This window comes from Aquila chrysaetos, chromosome 16 (assembly GCF_900496995.4).
Source record: "Aquila chrysaetos chrysaetos chromosome 16, bAquChr1.4, whole genome shotgun sequence".
NCBI classification, from domain to species: Eukaryota; Metazoa; Chordata; class Aves; order Accipitriformes; family Accipitridae; genus Aquila; species Aquila chrysaetos.
The window spans coordinates 12,129,972-12,153,099 of NC_044019.1; the positions used below are offsets into that span (position 1 = coordinate 12,129,972).

Genomic DNA, 23,128 nt, shown 5'->3' on the forward strand with positions numbered 1-23,128 from the left:
CTGCCCTGCGTGACCTTCCAGGAAGGACGATGGTCCTTAGTGCTATTCTGGAGCAGTTTTCCATTGACTTGCTGTTTCACCAGTCTGTATCTCCATCAACATTCCTCCTTGTCAGCATCATTCCTGAGGGCAGATCAGGTCAGGATGTGGTATTTAAAAAGCTGCCTGTTCTTTAAGATGAAAATCCTTTTTTTGTTGTTTGTTTTGTTTCTTTTTTCTTTTTTTTGTTTTTTGACTCTCTGCAGACTAACTGCTCCTAAAATACCAGAGGGTGAGAAAGTAGATTTTGATGTAAGTATTCCTGAAACTGGCTGTGTTTGTCTGTCTGTACCTGAGCCATACACACGTGTGCAAACCCACATAACTCCTCCTGTATTGGATACTGCTGAGGATAAAGTAAAGGACAAAAGTATGGATGCTTTGCTGCCCGTTTTCAGTGAAAGGCTACTCTCTGCTCCCTGAAACTCTCTGGATGCATTCCTTGCTAATGTGACTAAGCTAAAATCATGTATTTCTTTTTTTTCTCCTTGAATCTTTGAAGCCAATATATGAAGAAAGGAGAAAGTAAGTGTTCTAGAAGATCTCAGATCCCCTGTCCCATTGTTGTAAATGGTTTGAAAGTTGCAGGTTGAAATAAAACAGGCTTATATGCATCTGTTGCTGAGAAACACTACCCAAAATGACAATATAATTTTAATAATAAACAGAGATCCAAATACCTTCCTAGAAAGTTGATAGAAAAAAGAAGCAGGTCTGGTGTTGAAAATCTCCACAAAAATATCTGCTTTGCCCAAAAATGCAGGAACATTTTCTAGGTAAGATTCATATCCCAAAGCAAAGAGGAGGCAGCTAAGTGTATGCAAATATAGGCAGCTAAGCAAAGCCAGGGCTAAAATATGGTGTAGGGGAATGGGAGATGTGGATTCTGTTCCCTTCTGGGCTCCTGACTGTCACCTGGATGAGTCTCTGACTGTCTCTGTCCTGCATCAACAGCCATTTAAGCTAATGCCATAGATTTCTACAGATACCTGCAGACATTTTCTGCTTTTGTTTCTCTGTGTAGGCAGGGTGCTGCGAATGTCCAGGGCATGTTCCTAGAGCAATATGGGCTTACTTAATGCATTTGCCTGCTCTTCTAGGACATCCAAAAGAAAAGGCAGAACAAAGACCTGATTGAACTGCAGGCCTTGATTGACAGCCACTTTGAAGCCAGGAGAAAGGAAGAGGAAGAGCTGGTTGCCCTCAAGGAGAGGATTGTGAGTCCTTGTACTGCCATTTCCCTGTATTAGATTGAGAGATCCTCTGTAGATGGGAATTTGAATCCATTAGTCCACTGTCAGACTTTGGCAGAAAGCTGTATTGCCATGTACAGAAGCGACTGTTCATTCACCACCAAATGGCTTCTCCCCACATCTGTCCCCTCTCTCAGCCTCTTGTTTTACACCTGAGAATTGCATGAGACCCTTCTGCATGTTCTGGCAAGGGAGTAGGTAGTTCACTCTCTACGAACCAAAGCTCTTGGTGGTAGGGCGTAATACTGCAGGTAGATAAAGCCACAATGATGACTCAATGCCTCTGCCACTGCTTCTTGCAGGAGAAGCGCAGAGCTGAAAGAGCAGAGCAACAGAGAATCCGGGCTGAGAAGGAGAAGGAGCGTCAGGCAAGGCTTGCAGTAAGTGTCTTTGCAACTTTTTCCTTGTCTCAGCATCAAATTGGAGGAGATCTCTAGAGATAGAAAAAAACTACAGGTTCTGCCTCTCAGTGCGAAGAAGTGACCACCCTCTTAAAGCAAGGGCAGGAAACAGGAGTTGCCAATTCTCATCAACATGCTTATCTGATCACATTCCCTGCAGTGACACTGACTGTTGGCGAAGCTGTCAGTCTCCCCTAGAGTAACTTGCTTCTGCGTGTTGCACTCCACAGGAAGAAAAGGCAAGGAGAGAGGAAGAAGATGCCAAGAGAAAAGCTGAGGATGATCTCAAGAAGAAGAAAGCTCTGTCCTCCATGGGTGCCACATACAGCAGTTATCTGGCTAAGGTAAATAGCATGGATTGGTGGATGAAATATTAAATGTTAAACCACGGGGTTGACTGGGAACAGTGTTTATTACAAGTTGAGAAAACAGCTCAACTTTCCTTCTTCCGGATTCCTAGCAGCTTGTCTTATATGCTCTGTCACTGAAATCGTTTCACTCAGCCTGAATTTCTGCAGTCTAATGTTAATTAATATTCTGAAAATAGGCTGATCAGAAGAGAGGAAAGAAGCAAACAGCTAGAGAGACAAAGAAGAAGGTCCTGGCAGAGAGGCGCAAGCCCTTGAACATCGACCACCTTAATGAAGACAAGCTGAGGTAACATGCTTATGCTAACTTACTGGATGTAATCCACTGAAATTTGGTCTTACTATTCTGGAATCTTTGCTGGTAAAAAAATGAGCTAGAGGAGATGGCCTTCCTTGAAATTCATCATGGGACAATGTTAAGTTGTGCCCTTCCTTGATCTGGAGAATGGAGGGGAAATGGGGATGGGGAGAATTGTTGAAATGGTTTGGTAGCCATCTAGCCATGCTCCTGGCATAGCTCCATTAGCCTCTCCTGCTAATTAGGATTAGTCATTTACAGGACTAGGTACAAACTTTAAACCCAGCTCTGACATTAGTCAGAAGCCTAGAGATTGGTATCTGTAGCATTCCCAGGAGTGAGTTAGAGCTGCTAAGGTATGAGTTTGGATCTCCACTGAGGCTGGAGGCTTGGGAGCTGAGTGCTCAGGTGCAGAGCAGTTATCAGATGATCGTCTGGACTCCACACGTTGCAGTTTACACATGATTGAAAGATGAGGTTGGCTCACCTCAGCCCTGAAACAGATGAGATTGCACAATGGCAGCTGCTCTGCTTGCCTGGGTGGCCTTCAGAGTCCTCCTTCCTTCTCATCTGATTCCCCTGGAATCCTTCATTAAGAGTTAGGGGGAAAAACAAATCTATAGGAAATACGTTAGCGTGTGACACATGCAAGAGTGCAAGTCTTAAACGTTCTCAGGTGAGAAGGTGAGAAAAATGTGACCTTGAAAATGGTCAGTAGCTTTCACAGAACGGAAAGGGTTTGCAGGAAGATGTGTGAACTGCATTAAATAAAACATAAAAATCCTTATTGCTAGTGATGTGAAAATCATAGAAAATATATGACGTGGTGTGTTTCTCCCATTTTGCTTTCCCCATAAACACACAGGGACAAGGCTAAGGAACTGTGGGACTGGTTATACCAGCTGGAGACTGAAAAGTATGACTTTACAGAGCAGATTAAGAGGAAAAAATACGAGGTGAGTTGAGAAGCCATTTTGCTAACGGCACCGGGTCCAATATGTAAAAATCTCTGTGACTCCTCTGGCAAAAGCCATGTGGTGATGTCATTTGGGCCTCCAATGCCCTTTTGCAATATTTAAGCAGCAAGACACCTGGAACTGCATTCCCCTAACATACATACTTGGACTGGATTTCATATTTTAGGCTGAAATTGAATAGACTGCTCTCAGGGTTTTCAGTGCCCCATGGAAAAGCAATCCCAATGGAAAATGGACTCCCCACCCTCTGCTCAAACACATCTTGTTCATTCTTATTTATCTATAGGTAACTGTGGCCTGAAAATTCCATAATTCTTAATTCACTCATCTCCATTGCAAAGTAATATTTCTAAATCCATCTTTGATTTCACACTTGAATGTTTTAAGTTTATTCCCATCCAAGACAGATTCCCTGTGGACTGAGCTCTCTGGGGTCACTGAAAACTGTCTCCAGACAGGAGCATCTGGCTGAAGTGTCATATGGTAACAGAAAGTGGATATGTTTTCTTCAGTCACACGACAGGGCTGCACTCATCTACGTCAGGTTTCAGTGGCTGAGAAATCCTACTGGATGTCTCTCCTTCTCGCTCTCCTTTTAATTCCCAATCACACAGACACATCCTGACAGGGAATGAGCAACACCAATGTAACTATCTCAATCTCTCTTAGATTTTAACACTGCGTTGCAGGGTGCAGGAGCTTTCCAAGTTGTAAGTACAATGAACTTGCCTGTATAACAGCAGAAGCAAAGGCTACCAAATGCATGAGCCTGCTGCATGGTCAGAGGCCAGGTGCCAGACAGAAACTGGCACTTGGCTCCAACTGCAGAGAGAAAAGAGAAAACTGGATCTTGTGTCTCTCCCTTCACTTCCTTTTTCTCTCCCCTTCCATTCTTTGCAAAGAGATGAAGCAGTAATTTAGGAAAAGAGTCGGGGTCCAACAAGGATGTGGCTAAAGACCTGAGCATGCAACCCACTCAGACCATCTTGAAAATAATTCCCTATCCAAAACTCTAGCACTGCCTGTGTGTGTGAGTCACCCTGATGCACCTGGGATATATACAGAAGCTTAGGGATGCATGTGTAATAGGTCAAACTTCACAAAAAACAACGGTATGGGGTTTGGAAAGATTCTCCATCTTGTGGCATGTGCTTACCCAGATCCAAAATACTGGAGAGGGCTAGCTTAAGGATAACAGGTCAACTGGATGTGGAAAAACAGGAATTAAGGCAGTGCCAGGGGAGACGTACATGCTACAGTAACAAAACCTCTGCATAAACAAAGGATGGGAGGCTGCTGCTGAAAAGCAAGGAGAGAAAGTACAAAGAATGAGCAAAGTAGAAGGAAAATGCACAGCTGAGATGGGAGAAGAAAAGTAGAAGAACAGAGGGAAGACGATAGCAGGAAAAAAGTCAGGAGAAAGGTAAGTACAAACAGCAAAGGGAATGAAGGAGACACAAGCAAGGATGCAAGGGAGAGAAAAAGGAAGGAACTGGGACACACAAGAGTGGAGCTCTTCTTTAGCTCTAATGTCTGTTGCTCTGGTGCTTCATTGGAAAGTGAGTGTTATAGTCACTATCACAAGGTTATCATTGAAGGTAAGTCTTAAGTCCTTGGGTCAAACTGAAGACAGCTGATTCTCCTCCACTCTTGGGAAAAATACTTGGTTGCAAAAAATAATTTGAACTGCTGCGGCAGATATTAAAACTTCCATGAGTAAGTACAAAGCAGGTGATTTGCTGATCTTTCCTTCCTTGTGTTGTCCTGTTCCCGCTAACGTTTCAGTCTCTTATTTTGCTTCTGTTTGCCACGGGAAGACAAGAGCCAGGAAATACCGGTTGTTGGGCCAACCTGAATGTATGACTTTCGTTTTTCTTGTTTTGCATGCGGGGAATGTCAAGTCCTGCTTTAAATATTCAAATGTTGGGTCATCAGTTCTTGGACCTGAACAGCCAGTGGAGGACTTCGCCTCTGCTTTTGGTGTAATTCAAACCATATGTCTTGGCGAGTGCATTTTTCCACGCCAGCAAAACTAGGCAGAACCCTGACTTGGTTACAAATGAGAACGTGAAGGGGCAAAAGAGGGCTCTCTGTCACACCCTAGCTCTTGTGGGCTTTTCCAGTACCTGAGCCGGAAGAGTCCTAGGATTTCAGTAGCAAGTCCAGGGCTTATGGGCCAGGACTGAGGTGTTAAGTCAGGCCATAAGGTGTTCATCCTATGCAAGGTAGGTGTTTGCTTTCCCATGCATCAGGTTGAAATATGCAGTTTACCCATGGATAAACAAAGAGACACTCCGTCTTGTAGGACAGACTCTCTAGTGGCTTGAAGGTCTTTAGAGCCCCCACTTCAACCTTTTCCTCTGTGGCTGCTGAAGCTCTCCTTGAATATTTTCTTCTTCAGCCCCTTTAAAAGTCATCTTCTCTTATTAGGTGAGTGGCTGGGGAGGTGGTGACTGCTGCAAGCTCCTCACCTCCTGCTCTGCCAGCCAGCAAAGGTACTCCAGCAGAATCTTCCATTCTTGAGGTTCCCATCCAAAGACTACTGAAGCTCTTTGAGCTTACACACTTCCTAATGTGTAGGAGTAGGGGGAAGAGTGAGAAGGTGAGGTTGACACATACAGGTGATGGAGCCATCCAAGAGCTTTCCAGCTAGCCAGGGTGACACTCATTCTGGTTCACTTGCCTGCAGTTTGACATGTGAGTTCGTAGGAGATTAATTTGTATACATAGGAATTCTTCTAATAAGGGCTATAAAATTCTAGCTCTTCTTTCCCTTTGACATGTGAAATTGGCTTGCAGATTTATTGCCAAGGAGCAACATTTCTGTCATGCAAGCAAGGGTGAGCTTTTATTTCAAAGGAAGTATTAACCCCTACCATAGGCACCTCTTTCCAGCACTTCAGCAGATAAAACTCCCCTCTCTGTGAGGGAACAAGGTTTATCACTAAAAACCCTGGTCATGTATGTTGTTTGCAGATTGTCACCCTCAGGAACCGGATCGATCAGGCTCAGAAGCAGTAAGTACCTATATCCCCTTCCTAGCTCCTGGCTTGGGGATATCTTCTCAGTGTTCAAAATAGTCACTTCAGCCTCAACACCAACATTTTCTTATCGCAATGAAATGAGGCTAGAGATGGAAGGGCAACTCCCATCCTGCCTCACATTGAGAAAATGAATGGGAAACTGAAGTGAATGTAACAGCTAACAAGAAAAAAAATCATGTTTCTTCACACCATGTCTGCAAAATTTCCATCTGTTTATTGCTGGGGTTTTCAAACACCTGACTGAGGTGCTTTGAATACTTGAGGGAATACAACCATTGTTTACGAAGGGTAAACAAGTGGTTGTTAAGATTATAAGGAATGGTGTGTAACAAGACTAACATCATGCGATTACTGTTGTGAGTTCTTTTCACTTATCATCTCTCTCCCCCTTGTCTTCCCACAAGACTTCTATTTAATTAGATTTTTTGAGTCTTACATCTTTAACTGATCTAGGTGTTTACAGTGAACTTATGACAGACCAGGGCTAGACAAAGCCTGGGGGCCAGGGCATGTAGAAAACTAACAGACACAGGGAAGGAATTGCGGGGAAGTAAGGGAGGAGAGCTCTCCAGTGGTGGGATTTGATCTTCACTGTGCTTCTGTACCTTAGCAAAGCCATGCCAGGAATGAAGTGGTGGTCTTTGGTGATAATCTTTGGATGATAGGAGTGACCAGACACTGCCTTCCCACTTCCCCAAGCCACCCTGCTTTATCAGATGAATGTAACACTGGGGGCTCAGTTGCCTGTAGATGCCAAACATAAGGCTTGACCTTCCCGTGGTATTTTCTGTACAGAGCTGTAGGCTGATAAATCTCAGCAGAATGTGCAGCTGCAGAAGGATGCCATGGTTTGTCTGGGTGTTGCTGCTCTTTTGAGGGGCACCATCACACCACCCACAGCAGGCTGTACCATTACTGCATACTTGGTCCCCCAAAAGACATGATACTCTCTCAGGACATCATTTGAAAAGGTTGCACTGAGAGGCCCACAGCTCGTGAGATTTCTGTGTACTTAAATTTCTATGCACACTAGACTGTATCATTCCAAAGCAATGCCCGCTAATGTGTTATACAAGGATCAAATGATCCTTTTGCTTCAGACTTTATTAAGTCTCCTTAAGCACACTTTAAAGGTTAGGCATAACATCAAACATCACAGGCGCTTGTGGAGATAAAAGGACTCTGCCTTTGTCTGAGGAGCTATGCAGTTTCTATACTGGGTTTTGAACCTGCGGAAAGGCTGGCAAAAGGGACACTGAGATGAACTTAAGATAAGCAGAAAACGCTTTGCGCTCTCTCATATAGAAGGTCAATTTTTCGAATAGACCAAGTCTAACTTGGTCAAAAGGTAAAGTATCCACTATGTGTACGTCTGTGTCACTGTGCTACATCCTTCTGTAAATATGGCTAGCGCTCTTGAACCAATCCATGGGGCAGCACCACAAAAATCTCCCCAGATGTGTCATCCATATTTTTTTCTGCTCCCTGGAGGAATCAATGGTTCTGAAGAAGACCTCTCTGTTGATAGCAAGGCCCCATTACCTTGTGCTTGGCCCCCAACCACATGATCTGCTATGTCAAACAGCTGCCCCCAGTTTGCATGTGCTTTGGTTCAAGAAGCAGCCTCATCACCGTATGTGTGAGATGGAAAGGTTTGGTGGTGTGCCAAGCCCCCAAAGCCAAGGTGCTGCCTATGGGAGCCGGTGCAGAATCTAACTCGACTAACTTCACGCCTGGCTCCTCTCTGACTCCAGGCGTGTGTGCTTCTCAGTCAGAAGGTAAGTGGCTTGCATGTAGGATTGCCCTTCTGTGTGCAAGAAGATACTATTTGGAGAGAGTTTGCCTCAGGTGTTTTGCGTGGGGAGTGTAGCTGGACTGCTCCCACACACACCATGAGCAAGATGAGGATGCTGATATGAAGGGAGGCCTAAAAAGTTGTTTGGACTGTTTTGGAGTCTCTTGCTCTTGTGATATAAGGAAGAAGCCACTCTGGCTTTGCTAGAGCAAAGCAGTTATTAGTTGTATTTAAATTATTGCTCAGCTTTTTGCCTCCACTACTAGATGACTAGAGCATCCGGGGAATTTGACCAGAGCTCCCTGATAATGAGGAAATTTTGTCCAGAAACAGCTCTAAATCCTAAAATCCAGATCATAGCAGATCTGCGGCTGGATAGGCCTGTCATTTAGATTTAGGACCACCTGGACTTCTGTCCTGATAATGCAGGAAGCTGGGCGGGTCCACCTCTTTCAGGCATGCACATCCTGGCCTTTCACTAAGAGCCTGAGGAGGAATCTCTTACCACAACATCGACAATATTTTTCTCAGGATGTGCTCTATGGCAGGTGTGCCCAACATGTGAGAAACGAAAGCAGCTCAAACATAATCTAGGCACCAGAAATGCGCAGTGGTCACAGAGCCCCACCGCTTCCATCATGCTGACGTGTTTTTCTTTCCTTTTGTATTGTAGCAGCAAGAAGGCAGGAGCCAAGGGCAAGGTTGGCGGGCGCTGGAAGTAAAGAACGAGGCAGGATGGCCCTTAGTGGCATGCCGAAACCCTGCTGGTCTCCTCTTTCTTCCTTCATGAATCACTTGTGTTCCCACGCCTCAATGATAACAAAAATTGCAACATCAGCCTGGGTTGGCTATTGCTGCTGCTTTTCTTCTTTTTCTTTCTGGAGGGGTCTGGCAGCTTCCTCAGTCAAAAGGAAGGAGGTTCCCTGTGGAACTGAGATGACTCCTTGCTGGCATCTTCAATTCCTGCTGAGCATGTCCTTTATCCTCCTGACACCAACCCTATGCTGTCCTGTAGATTGCTGTGTACAAATCTCTAGATTTTGTAAATAAAGCATGACCAGTACCTACTCCAATGACAGCCATCTGGAATGGTGTTTCCTACTTTATTTAATAGCATCCCATTTTGCAAGGATTTGGGAGTTGGTCCAAATTCTTTCTTGCTACTGTTTGATCCAGCTCTACAACTAGGAATGAGGCTCAGTATCATCAACAAAGACCCAAGACTGGGGGCCTGTTTTACAGCCGCCATCCAGGCAGATAACAAAAGCTGACTGTTCTGGCCAAGCTCATAATCTGGATGCCAAATGCAGTTAAAATTGACTTAAAAGTTTGAGTGATGAAGGGAATCGTAGTATCAGGAACAAAGGAACAAATTCACAGAAGTGGTAGTTTTCAGCACACAGCATTTCTTAAATGCAGACAAGTCACAGTGCAATATAGAGAATGATTCATTCAAATACTACATTACAATGTTTATTGAGGCAGTTAACCTACATATAATACTAAAGCCCAATACTGAAGTGTGAATTACTTGGTTAATTCAGTGTAGATGTCAAAACACAAGTGGCTGTTATTAAATTTGGGATGTGAGCTATTCTGTAGGGCCTTTTGTCTCTGCCAGCCCTTGAAACGCCCTGTTGGAGGGAAGTCCACCAGGGATGGCTGTTCTCTCCTGTGTTTCCAAACTTCTGGCTGTTTCTGGTGCCTACGTTCACACTCTGGCTCTCTGTTAGCACATGCTGTGGCGTCATAGATTTGTGGGAGTCATTTAGGTGGGAAGGGACCTTCAAAGATCATCTAGTCCAACCCCCCTGCCGTAGGCAGGGACATCTATCACTAGATGAGGTTGCTCAAAGCCCTGTCCAACCTGACCTTGAACACTGCCAGTGTGATGGGGCATCCACAGCTTCTCTGGGCAACCGGGTCCAGTTTCCCACCACCCTCATGGTAAAAAGTTTCTCCCTTATAACCAATCTAAACCTACCCTCTTTCAGTTTAAAACTGCTGCCCCTTGTCCTGTCATCGCAGGCCTTAGTAAAAAGTCTCTCTCTGTCTTTCTTATAAGCCCTCTCTATATATTGAAAGGCCACCATAAGGTCTCCCTGGAGCCCTCTCTTCTTCAGGCTGAACAACCCCAGCTCCCTCTGCCTTTCCTCACAGGGCAGGTGTCCCGCCCCTCCCACCATTTCTGTGGGCCTCCTCTGGACCGGCTCTGACAGGCCCATGTCTGTCCTGTGCTGGGGACCCCCGAGCTGGACGCAGCACCCCTCCTGGGGCCTCACCAGAGCGACGCAGAGGAGAGCTGCCTCCCTCCTCTAACCAGGAGGGAAAGACCGCGTTAAACGCGGCGAGCGCTGCAAAGCAGGTGCCGTTTTGCAGGCGCTTCCCCCTGCCTCCCCAAGCCTTGTGGATCCTCTGGGCAACCCTTCCCCGACCCAAGGCTGTGTGTCCCCCCCCGAGTGGGCCCAGGGGCCGGCCGGGCCCCGGGCGGGCTGTGGGGCAGCTGTGGGAGGGGGGGCCGCCCGCCTCCCTCGCAGCCCGCGCCCTGCCCCGTGCCGCTCCTCCGCTCCAGCAGGGGGCGAGAGCTGCCGTCGCTGCCCCGCCGGGAGCCGCTCTCGCGCCGCGCTGCTTCCGGGCCGGGCCTCGGCCATGGCGACGGGCGCCAAGAAGGCCGTGTGAGCGGGCCGGGCCGGGCGGGAGGTCGGGCGGGTTCGTGGGCGGCGGTGTGGGGGTGTCGGTCGGTCGGTCGGTCGGTCAGTCAGTCAGTCAGTCAGTCAGTCAGCGGCGGCGTCTCCCCGCAGGTACCCGCTGTTCCAGCTGGGCGGCCCGCAGCTGCGGATCTTCCGGCCTAACTTCTTCATGCTGGCGGTGCGGCCCGGCGTGCCGCAGCCCGAGGACACCGTCCAGTTCCGCGTCTCCATGGAGTGAGTGCGGGGACGGCGGGGGACGGGGCACGGCATCGCTTACCACCCCGCAGCGGGAGCCGTCGCGGGTCTGGGCCTGCCGCGGAAAGGGCCCAGCGCCGCCGCGGAGGTGCAGAGGGACCCCCGCCGCTTCTAGAGCACACACCCAGTGCCACAGGTCCCGGCACACTGCCTCTTGTCGCCTTCTTCTGGGCTGCAGTTTGCCTTGTTAGCTGAGGGGTGGGAAGGCGAAGTGCCAGATAGCACCCTTTGGGCTGGGGGATGGGGCTTCTGCATCAGGGAGACCCTTTAGAGGGCTGCGAGGGCACTAATTTAAGTACGAGCTTTGTTTGACTCCTCTTTCTGAGTGTTAGTGAGGCTCAGCTTTCCCAGGGATAGCCTTCGGAAGAAGGAAGTGCTTATGAAAACGATCCGGAGGAAACGAGGTGATGTCCGGGTATTTGTCAGGGCTCTTTCAACCTGACCAGTCTGGTTGCACATGCTAAAGCCCACAAACCTGTGGCAGGTCCTGAAAAGATTAGAAACTGCTCTTCAGAAGATTGGAAAGGGTTCTTGGCTCGGGCAGTGAGAAAGCCTACCCACTCTTGCTGAATACACAATATATCTGGCGTTTTGACTGTTGAGGCTACAGAAGATAGAATATTTGTCATTATTACAGTTTATGGATAATGAATTGCTGTAGCAGTGCATGATCTATATTGAGTTTATGCTTTTGTGCAGTAAAGCTGCCTTGGTTAAAAGGAGAAGACGTACTTACTCCAGAGTATCAACCAGTCTATAAATACTCTGGCTCTGTTTTATTTTATTTAAATATTTATACTTTTCCTTCTTTCTTTACCCAAAATGTTTTTGCATTGCCTAGAATGACAAAAGTGGATATCAAAAATTACCTTGAAAAAATATACAATGTGCCGGTAGCTGCTGTGAGGACCAGGATACAGTATGGTAAGTGCAGCTGAGTAATCCAAAGGGGTGAACATACCATCCCTGCACAGCCAGAATAGACTTTTCCTATCAAAAGGTCCATTAGATTTCAACAAACTTTGGTTCCAGGTGCTTAGCTGGTGACATCTATCAGCTCAGTTGTTTATTTGTCCCTTCAGATGAATATGCACCGCTTCATATTTGAATGCTTTGATTAGATTATGACATAAGTTTAGTTTTAAGAAGAAAAATCTGAATTTAAAAAGCCTAGTCATCTTGACAGTTATCTAGGTTGTGCTCTATGCTTTTGTAGTTGGTACTATTTCTCTTTGAAGACCCATGGGTGTCTCGCTTCAGAAGGAACTGCTTCATGTGTTTTAATAAAATTAGTAATTAAACTTAATTTCAGCCATAGCCTTTTTAAAAAAAAAATATGTGAGTTGACATTACCTGGCATGCACACAGAGGAGGTGATGTGGTCTAACAAAAGGCAAAGTTTGTAGAGCAAAGAAAAGTATTCTATTAGACCAGTAGGTAATAGCAGTAAAACATCTTGACAGACTTTCAATTTTTCATCACCTGTCATTACCACATTTCTGCTACAGACTTGTATGCTTCCACTGATGGTGTTTCTCCCCTGTGCCACTCCTACAAAAAAACCCCCAAAACCCAAGACCACCAAAAACCCAACATAAAACCAACCCAATAGAAAAAGAAAAAACGTTCCTAGTTTAAGTTATGCCGAACTCTGACTTGGAGCAGAGAGACCTATCTCTAACTGAAATAAGCTAAGTTTATATAATGTCACCTTTACATTTGAGTGCTTCCAATGGTAAGAGTAGGGTTGATTTTAAAAAAGGGATAGGAAAAAAGAGCTGCAATAGTGAAAAATGGAGAATGACAGAAAAATCTTCAAAATAAGGTTGTAAAACTCAGAACATAGAAGAAGAAGAAGGAAAGATCATCTGTCATATGCTTATGTGAAAACCAGAATTAAATAAAGTCTTAAATACCAAACATGCAGTTCCAAGCAGCACTGAAAAACATTCGTGCTTGTCCTTAGAACCATTTTGTCCCCCACTGCTAATGGAAGTGATAGTAGAATGTATATATTCTGGGATATAAGAGGAAAGGGGGTTAGAATGTCTAATAATTTTAAAGCTTTAATGTCTTCTTAACATGTAGGGAATAAATTGAACTTCCCACTCAGCTGTGACCAGCATACTTGCAGAAGGTTGAGGTGCTTTGGGTTTTTTTTGTATGTGGAGTGTAATTTCCTTTTATATAAACAGTAGATCCAGCTCATTAGCTGGGTAGTAAAAATTGAAAAGTTGAAGCTGTTTAATGGTCATTTCCTCCTTGTCTTCCTGAAGCTGTTGATGTTGGGAGGACAGTTTATCACTCCTGGACCCCTACTCAGGAGACTTATCTCCTTGCTTCTTTGCAAACTTTTATGTGTGACGTGAAAGTACAAAGGCTGTCAGCAGCCTGAGGCTGGTGATGCCTCTGTTCCCTACTTGTAAACGAGGAGAGTAATGTCTACGAATTTCAGTACTTTTTAGTAATTGTGATGCTGTGCTGGTACTGGAGAAAGAGTATTCTTCTTAACAATAAATCAGAAGTAGTGAACTCCCCTCTTCAGGTTGGTCTTGCTTTGGGGAACTTGAAGTTCTGGGAAGTAAAAAGTGGGACTCTCTTTATTTTTGCAGGTGCAAACAACAAGAGGAATCACAAGAATCAGAGAGTGAAGAAGCCGGATTACAAGGTCGCCTATGTACAGCTGGTGAGTTAACATGGATGGTTGTGGGGAAAGAGGTGGGGACTGTTAACCAGCCACGCTAGAAGTAGTGTTCAGTGAATTGTCTGATTGGCTGAGTATTTCTGCCAATACTCTAATAATGATATTTTCTTTAATACATTCCAGAATGTAGAGAGATTTAAATGACTCAGTCAAAAATGCAATTCAAACGGTTAGTTTTCAAGTCCCGTATTTGTTTGAGGTCTGTATGGAAGTTATGGTCTGATGTCATATGGTGCTGCTTTGCCAGTGAGTTTCATGCTGACCCTGTACTCTGTGTGCTGGAAGGTTCATGACTTGTGTGGTTTATTGCTGAAATGTCCAGTAAGTGAAAGAATATATTGTAAGAGTAGGGAACTTCTTATTAAAGCTTTGGATTTCAGAGAAGACTAAGGCATATTCCTTGGAGAGCTTTTAGTCATGTCTAACAAGCGTGCTTTGTGGCTAAACCGGGTTCTGAAACGTATGTTGGTTGCCCAGTGGAAAAGGATCTTCACGTTCTTAGGAGTTTCTTTCATAACAGGAGCATATTATAGTTTAGACTTCTCTTGGGCTTACCTATGTAAAAAAGAAATGCAACCAGTGACAGAAAACCCCTTCACATACCAAAATTACATTAAAGGAATGCTATTTATGGTTGTAAAACCATAAGCTCAAAATTACCGTTGGCAACACACCCTCAGTGTTACTCCATCCTGGGACAAGGATTCAGTGTGGGGGGAACACTGTGTGATCTTAAAGACTGCATAAGACTTTGTATGGACTTGGGGTCAAACTAAAGAGGCAGAGACAATGGGAAATCTGATGGTTTTTTTAATTTTTCAAAGTTTAAATGTGCTTAGATGTTTTTCTCTAAGACCCTTCTGGGAAGGGGAGTGGAAAGAAAAATGAGGAGAGTGTGTTTTTCTAGACAGCCCTTACCTTTAAAAGAACAGTCTAAAGTACAATGTTAATAGGAAGCAACAGAGTTGTATTTAGATGACTAACATTGATTTACTGTGCTGAAGGTAAAGGCAACCTCATCTCTGTGAGGATTTTGCATTACAATGACTAAAAAAGACTTTCCTTTTTCAAGGAGGGTCTCTGCTTTGGTGGGCAAATTCTCCCTCCTGGATTGTCTGTTTTAGGTTTTTGTCTGCAAGAGATTAGGTATGAACAATTCATTAAGAACACAGCTGAGGAATTGAATGCCAGGAGTGATGTTGTATCTTACAAGTTGCTTTCTCTGAGTGTTGTTCCTTAGTAGGTAATTGCAGGCACTTTGTCATGGCCTCTTGCTAGTGACTTCTTTGCTTTTAGAAACTCATTTCCCAAGATTGAAGCAGACATGGATCTTTAGCAAACTGTGGTCAGTTCTCCAATTTTATTTCACTGTATTTAATGTAGTCTAGTTTTGTTTGTCTGCTGAGTTGGGAAGGAGGTAGTCTGCAACCCATAGATACTCAGGGGGAAGGAGTGGGAAGCAAAATGCTGCTGCTCTGTGGAGCAAGCCACTCATTTAACGCAATGCCTTTGTGCATTTATTTCACGTTAAACTTCTGAACCTAGAATAGTTGCTATTACCTTAAGGGTAGCTCCGCGGTGGAGTGGGGAATTATCCAGACTAGCTTGGTACTGGAGGCAGTTGCACAGCAGTAACTGTGGTCATTCCTCCAGCCTCTCATTTTGTTTGCTGGGCAATGCACAGAGCCCTGCTGCACTGTGGCTGAGGACTACTCTTGGTACATGAGACAGCAAGTGTCCCTTACCGTGTTGCCTTATACTATAGTACCACCATAAGATTTTAAAGAATGCCATGTTTTCTGTCTGTCCCATTAACAGGATCAGGGGACCACCTTTTGGTGTTGTATTTCATCTCAGGTGACGGAATCCTGACCATTTGCTGAATTCTTGTCAGTGAAGCTTGGTCTATGTATTTTCCCCTCACCTCATTCCTGGTCTCTTTGCTCTCTTTTTTTCTATTGTTGTTCGTGTCTGTTAATTCCTTTAACATTTAGGTTTGTCTGTCCTCCGTCCTCCCCCCCCCCCCCTTTCTCTTTTTCCTTTTGTTCTTTGCTTTTCATCACTAGCTCTGGTGTCTCAGACAATGAGCTCCCAGTTCTGTGTTCACACCAGCTTTAAACAGTGGGTGAGGCCAGAAACCCAGTGTCATTTCTGAAACTGAAGGTTTTGCCTTCATTCTCATTCATGGTGTGATTCAGGCCGTAACAGGCCCCATGCAGTCCATTGTTAATATCTGCCTAATTTAGAAAAGTCTTTGGTAACCACTGTAAAATCCTTATTTTCATGAGAATTAGTTTGCATCTGCCCTGAGTCAGAGTAGCTGGGCTTTCCCACCATTTTTACCAGCTGTGTTTTCTCTCATTAATCCAGTTTCAAGTTAAAACTGCTTATGACTGGAAAAATAAGGATGTGTTTTTGGAAGGTCTTGGGTTGATCTTTCTGTTGCCCACTAGGTGGAAGTATTGCTCTTTCCAGCATGACTTGGTAGCAGCTGTCGTGTGGTTTACCTGAATGAAATTGAGTATATTCACATGACCAGTTATGCTTCCCTGCTTCATAAAACATCACCTTATGTGTCCCAGCGCAACATACATGTCCATTAACTTACTGCAAGTGTCTCAAAGGTGGAAAGTGTATGAAGTCATAGTCAACATACCCTTAGGTGTCAGATTAGTGCCCCAGCTGTTCCACATGTAAGAATTGTTGTCCTTTCTTTTCCAAATACTATTTCTTGGAGATTCAGAGCTGTTTACTTTATTCTCAGGCTGTAACTGGACAAATACATGATCTGTCCAAGCATAATATTTTCACACTAAAAAAATACCTCAAATCATAGAAGGCTGTGGATCAACAATATCTTGCCATTCCAGAGCCTGCCTGCCTTTTTTTGCCTTTTGGAATGCAGTGAGGAGGGTTTAAGTTAGAGACTTATGGCCCTGGGTATCAAATGCTACTTTTTTTACACTGTTCTATTATTTTAATTAAAAACAAAGCTATATATCTTTGCAGAGTAGATAAAATGAATGTAATACAGCAACCTTTCTCCTTACTCCAATACAGTTATAATTATTCTACTGTTATTAAAAAAAAAAACCAAACCAGTGGGAAACTTTATAGTTGCATCAACATCAGGGAAATTAAAAAAAACCAACATCCCCTCCTCCTCTTTCAGTATTCTCACTGGTTTAGCTCAACAGGTGTTAGCACCCGTGGGAGCACAACTGTAGACAAGCCTCTGGAATCCAGACCTATTTTTAATTAAACCTGTTTTGAGAAATCTGATGGAGATGGCTGTAAAAAGGAGTCTGACCTTGTCAACATTAGGACTAACACCTATTTAGCTGTATGAATGATGGCACTGGTGGGAACATTTTTGCAAATGCTTTCTCCTCAAACCCCATTTAGAGTGTCCGGTACATTCATAGCAATTAACTCATTTGCACATCAGATGTGACAGAAGTTTTCTTATGACATGTAGTGAATTCAGAGGAAACTTCGGTGCTCCATATGCTGTGTCATTCCTGTGTGGATTTATGAAGTTGCTTTCTGTGCTGTTTTGCTATACGTTTTAACATCAGATGTTACCACTGCAATAGTAGGAGAATTGTTCAAATGCACTGGATTATTAAACTTAGCTGCATTTGCTACTACTGCTGGACTGAATCCCGTGCTGTTGGGAGTCCAACTTTTTTTTAGTTAACGATACTATAAACATCACTTTTCTCCTAATTCTGAAGGACAGTAGTAAGTGCTTCAATTATCTAAATAATCAGAAGATCTCACAGTTGTTTACATGATCAGTGTTTGCTGCGTCATTCCTACACAATAATATCTGTGCTGACCTTCCATTCCTAAACTTTCCAAGGGACGCAAAGGTCAAAGAAGTATAAGTGAGTTTGTGCCTGATAATCCTTCCAGCAATTTTCTGACATGAGGCTCAGCGGTGGAAGGGCTAACACTTGATTTCATAGGCCTAATTATGGTCATTTAACCTCTCATTAAAATGAATGGAGGCAATTTGTACCACTCGATGTGATAACTCCTCCTACAGACTCGGAGAACAAGGTGTGTTTTCACCCTTTCTAACGCAAAGGCTTGAAATCCAAGGGAAAAATACCTGTTTGATGCTTAGGTCACTTTTTATCTAAGGATGTTAGCATTTAACAAATGAATCTTTATAAAGCCTTGTATATAAATCAGTTTAACATTTGGGTAGTGCTGAAGCGAGAATTCGAGTTGTGCAGGAGTAGAAGTTTAATGGCTCCCATTTCTGTTATCTAAACACTGGGCCACACATCTCACTTGTACATAACCTTAGAATTTGTAGGAAAAAGGAAGGTCTCTGGGAAGACCCTAAATTGAGAAGAGCACTTCATAAAATCATCATGTTGCTTTTATTTTTCAGGTGTTTCAGAACCGCCTCTCTGACTTGTTTTGTTTTTTTCTTCTTTTTTTTAACATCGTAGGGGCTCACTTAGGTATAAGGGCATGTGGTGGTAGAGTTTATCCTAGCAAATTCCAGAGTATCAGTGCATCACCTCACATTGGTGAAAAAGTTCTTTTGCTGGCAGTGCAGTATCCACTTCCAAGACAGACTAAATTATCTGAGCAAAATTACTTTTTTGCCGGTGTCTGTCTTTTTTAGAGGATTTTCTTTTAGCACAGTTACATCAGGTAGGAAGGTGTTCTTATTTTCTACCCCTTTCTCTGTGCTTCTAAGTTAATTATGCTGGCAGAAGTTCTAAAGGAGGACCAAGCCCTAGCCTTTTTAGAGCTTATTTCAGCTTATGTGAATTTCAGTAATTCAGTAATTAAAAGGATGACCTTGGTTAAATGCCTTGCAAAAGGTAAAACAGTGAACAAATGAAAGGTTTATGAATAAGCCAAAATTTTGCTTTCTGGTTGAATATGCCAACATTTCATGTTCTAGCAGTTTGTAAACCAGATAAAACCCTAATGAACTTGGTAGAAATTTAGTTGTTTGCTTTATTTCATTTAGGATTTCATTCTGAGGATGCATTTATCATATGGTTGTCAAATGGTTGCTGTATAGAAGGGAAAACTTTTACAAATAAAAAGCATAAGAAAAAGCAGCACTGCGTAAAGGAGTGACGATCCCTCCATTCCTTTGGTAGGCAGTTTTTTTTGAGAAAGTGGCATAGGAGCTTGAACCTAAGTAGCCTGTGGCATCGTGTGGAAGATGGACTGAATGTAAATATGCCTAGACAGACTCACAATCCTTTATGTAAGTTGATGCCTTTTGGTATTTTTGAAATTTTGAAATACCCAAGATACAGGCTTCTTCTGAAAACTAGCTACTGAGCATGCACAACAGCTATTTTTCATACAGCTTTCATCACTCCAAAGTCTTACAGTGCAGTATTACTGCATAGTATTGTTACTTAAGATTTATCAACCTTCAGTTCTCAGGGTGTAGTGTCTTGGCTATTTCAAATCGTGTCTGGCTGCCAGCCAAAATCAGAATTTCTTCACAAAACAAGAGCTAGAGAGAGCCAACTTGTCTGTGCTGATTTTGATTTATTAAAAGACTCCAGATACAGATTGACATTTTCAGCTCAATATTTGACTTTCACCAGCCTTGAAATGGGAACTGTGAGCACTTTGATAAACAGCTGAAAGGTTTGTCTGGTTTTGCTACAGCCTCTGTGCATACCTTTTTGGGTTTTTTTTTCCCCTCCTTTTAAAATAATAACTGTTTTGCAATGCTTAGTGAATTACCATGGATGTTGTTAGTATGCTTTAGGGACAGCTTTCCTTCATTCTCCAATAAGGGAAGTGCATTGGTCCTGGAAGCATACCAGAATGGAAGTGCTGCATAACAAGAACAGTCCCTTACTACACTGTTACCAATATAAATAGTTCTCAAATTTTCAGTGTAGGTGGTATGCCTACCATGTTAGCCTGAACTGTTTTCTGACTTGTTTAACTAAAATGGCTTCCTCTCCAGGGCAGATGAGTCCTTAGAATCGGCCCTATCTGTTCTATAGGTACCAGGGGCCTGAGCGACTCACCCACAGTGCAGTTAAGACACAGTAATTTTTTGTAATATGAACAAATTCTTTTCCAAATGGTTCAGTGTGCTAAAATCCCGGGCAGCGCTTGGCCTCAAGGGTGCTTGCTGCTGATCCTGCTACAGGAAGAGTTTCAGTAGGCTGCAGCTTTGGGATTGTTCAAGGACATTGATAAGGCCAGTTTCTGTGCCTCAAAATGGAGCTATACTTTAATTGTCATAGAACAGCTATTATAAGCATACCTGTTGGTAATTTAAAGGTACAAAAGAGTTGAAACCCCAGAGTATACACTGTGGAAAGGAAAACCTTGATTTGTTCCAGTTGATCTTATCCAGGCTAGAATCAAGGAAAGAGCAATGTACACAGCAGCTCCCTTGTTGTTTTTGTAGTATGGTCAGGCTTTTAGGAAACCCCCAAGAAGTATGCACTACAAAAACAACTGGAGCATTGCTGGGTATGAGTTGATATTTCCTAGATTCTAGTCTGGATAAGCTCAACTGGGATAAGTCATGCTTTTTCTTTCCAAAGTGTATGCTTGAGGTTTAAATTCTTTCACACCTGTAAATTACCAGGTTGAGTGTATATGGCTAAATGAAACATAGCACACATTCACCTGGGTCAGGGACATGGTGACGGGGGTTTTTTTGATTTAATTATGTCACATTTCTGATCCCAAAATGTAGTATAGGTAGCTGTGTTGTGGAAGGTTGCTTTCATGTCCTTTGTGGAACCATTTCATAACTGGGCCTCTTGTTTGATTATATTTATTGCACAAATGTAAAGAATGGCTGATCTGAAAAAAAACCAAAACAACGCAACTGTTTTCACCTGAAGCAATTAAATGCTTTTGTTGAGATTTCCGCATGTGGCATTCTGCCAAAGAAGTTAATGTATGGTAATGTTTGTCAGTATTTTGGAGAGTAATTTTAGAGTTATGAGCTATCAGTTAAGAGTTTTATTATGCAAAGTCCCATACAGAATGGAAGGGCTAATATTGTTGGGTTTAATGAAGTTGTGCTTAGTGCAAACACCACACGTAAGTAAGTAGGTAATGTTAATGGGATACAACATTTCCACAGAATAATGGTTTCCTGCTGTTAGATAAAAAACAGAGACCAAGCAAATGTTTATTTTCCAAGTGGGAGACATAGATCTGATGATGATATTTCACTAAAATGACTTGTCTGTTAGGCAAAATGACTGATGCAGATGTAATCACTTTAATCTCATTAGTGATGTATGAGACAGATTGTTCCCACTGTAATTGTTTTACACTACAGTTTTTATTCCTGTTGATAAGAGACCTCTAATATCTGTTATTCCGTATTCCCACATTACACCCTACAATAACAGCTGCTAGGACTGTTCTCTCTTACCCTTACCTGAGATCTAAACAGCTATAACCACTACTCATATCTTGAGTGTTAACATAATGAATGCCTGCTCCACCATATATTTCCCTGGTGGTGTTACTTTAGCAAAATCACTTATTTTGCTCATCTTGCTCTTAGCATGTGGCTCATACAATATCTCTGAGCTGGTTCAAAGTCTTTGAAGAGGTGTCCATCTCCTGACCATTCATCTGTAAAACAAAGATGTCAGTGCCTTAATTAGCACACAAAAGATGAGAGGCTGAATGTTAGCTTTTGGGGGGGGTGGGAGGATATATATCTGTCTTGGGGAGAGGGGTGGAAAGAGATCTTGGGAAGTTAAGAGGTACCGTTTTGCACTAGCTGAAACTTCAGTGTGGTCTTTCATTGTAAGTATATGCATCATAGCTACTGCAGAAAGGCTGGAATGTCTCTCTGACCATTTGTTTTCTCTTCAGGGCCAAGGACAAACCTTTCAGTTTCCCAACCTATTTCCAGAGAAAGAACAAGACACAGAAACTCGCTCTTTTGAGGACTTCAGGAATAAATATATGGAGAGAGAGAAGCAGAGGCAGAAAGGTGACCCCAGACGAGGTGGAGTCCCTGATTGGTTTGGACTTTGATGCAACAAGCCAGCTGCCTTTCTTTAGGCTCAGAGGGATTTTGATCAGCAGAACTTGTACTCTTCCCTTGTAACGACTGAATGTTTATTCTTGAGCAGCCCTTGCTAGCGTGTCTTTTTTCCTGGCTTTTTGTGCACGACTACAACAAAATGGCCCTAAAGAAATAAAAAGGTAAAATAAATCTTACTGCATCAGGTCTTTCCTGTGAACTTGTGGACTATTTCTAAAACGTGGAATTGCTTGTTGTTGTTTCTGACTATGAGAGTGTCATTGTGCTTACCACCTTCTTGTTTCTACGGTTTGTTTTGAGTAGAAGTAGGAGGCATTTAATTTCCCAGGATGAGTGTACTTTGCATTGAATAGAATGTATAAAAGTCAAGATAGGTCAGTCAGAGGTGGACATGAAGGTGTAGATAACTGAACTATAGGCTCAGGACATAGGGTCCCCTTATTGTCAGTTATTGTGTCCTACTGTCCTGTGCATTGCCTTCCTTGCAAAGCGACCCCTCCTTTCCTGGAGATGTGCGTGTGATCTGATTGCACTCCTTTAACGGTTGTGTGGCATTTTGGAGACAGGGTTTATAGGATAGGCTTGTGACCGGGCATGTGTGCATTTGATCCCCAGAAGCATCAAGGAACAGACAAACACAGTGCACAGTCTCTGCTTGCTGTTGTGCAGTGCATGTAGTTCCCTTCCGTGGCCAGCCTGCCCCAGGAATGTTCACTGGCACGCTTGTGCTACTATTCCTTTCCCTGTCTGCAGCTACCTTGCAGTGCTGGCAAGAGTCCTGTGTGGACACAGTTGTATTGGCATAGAAATGCTTCTGCTAGTGTAGGCTGTTTTCTGCTCAGGATTAATAAAAAGACTCTTTTTACTTTTTCTGGTGCAACTCCCTCTACTTCCAAGTTGCTGATGCCAGGGCAGTGGTAGAACTTTTCTAGGCCTTCAGGGCTGCCATGTTCAGGTTTTTCATTTCTTGGCTCTTCGGCTGTTTCTCCTTTCTCTGATGAGAATATTTCCTCTATTCCTTTGTCAAGTAACGTGCTCTGCTGTTGTGTCAGAAATGGCAGAGGAAAAGGAGGGCTAGGAAGGACTTCACCACAGATCAAGAAGGATGTGTTTGTGCAGGTCATTGGCTGTAACACCAGCACATGCAGGGTTAAACGTATGGCTAATGTTTCCCTGGCTTTTGAATTCTGCCACTTGGTGCAATTGGCAGGGTAGTGAATGAGCCCATGCCTTGAATGCTTCTACCCGGGTGCTCTCCCTTTATTGTTC

The 23,128-nt window shown here is 43.5% G+C and overlaps 2 protein-coding genes across 54 annotated transcripts in view; both read left to right on the plus strand.

Moving 5' to 3' along the window:
• Positions 1–9,248, plus strand: part of TNNT3 (troponin T3, fast skeletal type) — a 31,937-nt gene extending 22,689 nt beyond the window's left edge. For 49 of the 50 annotated variants that reach the window (XM_030038650.2, XM_030038648.2, XM_030038652.2 and 46 more), the window contains 8 exons: positions 246–291; positions 1,140–1,256; positions 1,595–1,672; positions 1,924–2,037; positions 2,241–2,350; positions 3,225–3,315; positions 4,006–4,046; positions 8,849–9,248. In XM_030038650.2, coding sequence (XP_029894510.1) covers positions 246–291; positions 1,140–1,256; positions 1,595–1,672; positions 1,924–2,037; positions 2,241–2,350; positions 3,225–3,315; positions 4,006–4,046; positions 8,849–8,897 — 646 coding nt within the window. In that variant the 3' untranslated portion in view covers positions 8,898–9,248. Of the gene's footprint in view, positions 1–245; positions 292–1,139; positions 1,257–1,594; positions 1,673–1,923; positions 2,038–2,240; positions 2,351–3,224; positions 3,316–4,005; positions 4,047–6,312; positions 6,354–8,848 lie in introns of all 50 variants that reach the window. The other variant, XM_030038699.2, reaches the window with a different exon arrangement.
• A 1,485-nt stretch (positions 9,249–10,733) lies between these two features.
• Positions 10,734–22,030, plus strand: MRPL23 (mitochondrial ribosomal protein L23). Of its 4 annotated transcripts, none has more exons than XM_030039585.2 (7): positions 10,734–10,850; positions 10,977–11,099; positions 11,962–12,044; positions 13,733–13,806; positions 14,897–14,970; positions 18,960–19,069; positions 21,685–22,030. In XM_030039585.2, exons 1-7 carry the CDS (start codon positions 10,825–10,827, stop codon positions 21,756–21,758), a joined length of 564 nt encoding a protein of 187 aa, XP_029895445.1. In that variant the 5' UTR covers positions 10,734–10,824; the 3' UTR covers positions 21,759–22,030. The 4 variants fall into 4 exon arrangements, with proteins under 4 accessions (XP_029895445.1, XP_040985207.1, XP_029895444.1 ...); XM_041129273.1 differs by lacking the exons at positions 18,960–19,069; positions 21,685–22,030 and adding exons at positions 15,643–15,681; positions 17,689–18,935; XM_030039584.2 differs by lacking the exon at positions 18,960–19,069.
• Positions 22,031–23,128: the final 1,098 nt, after the last annotated feature.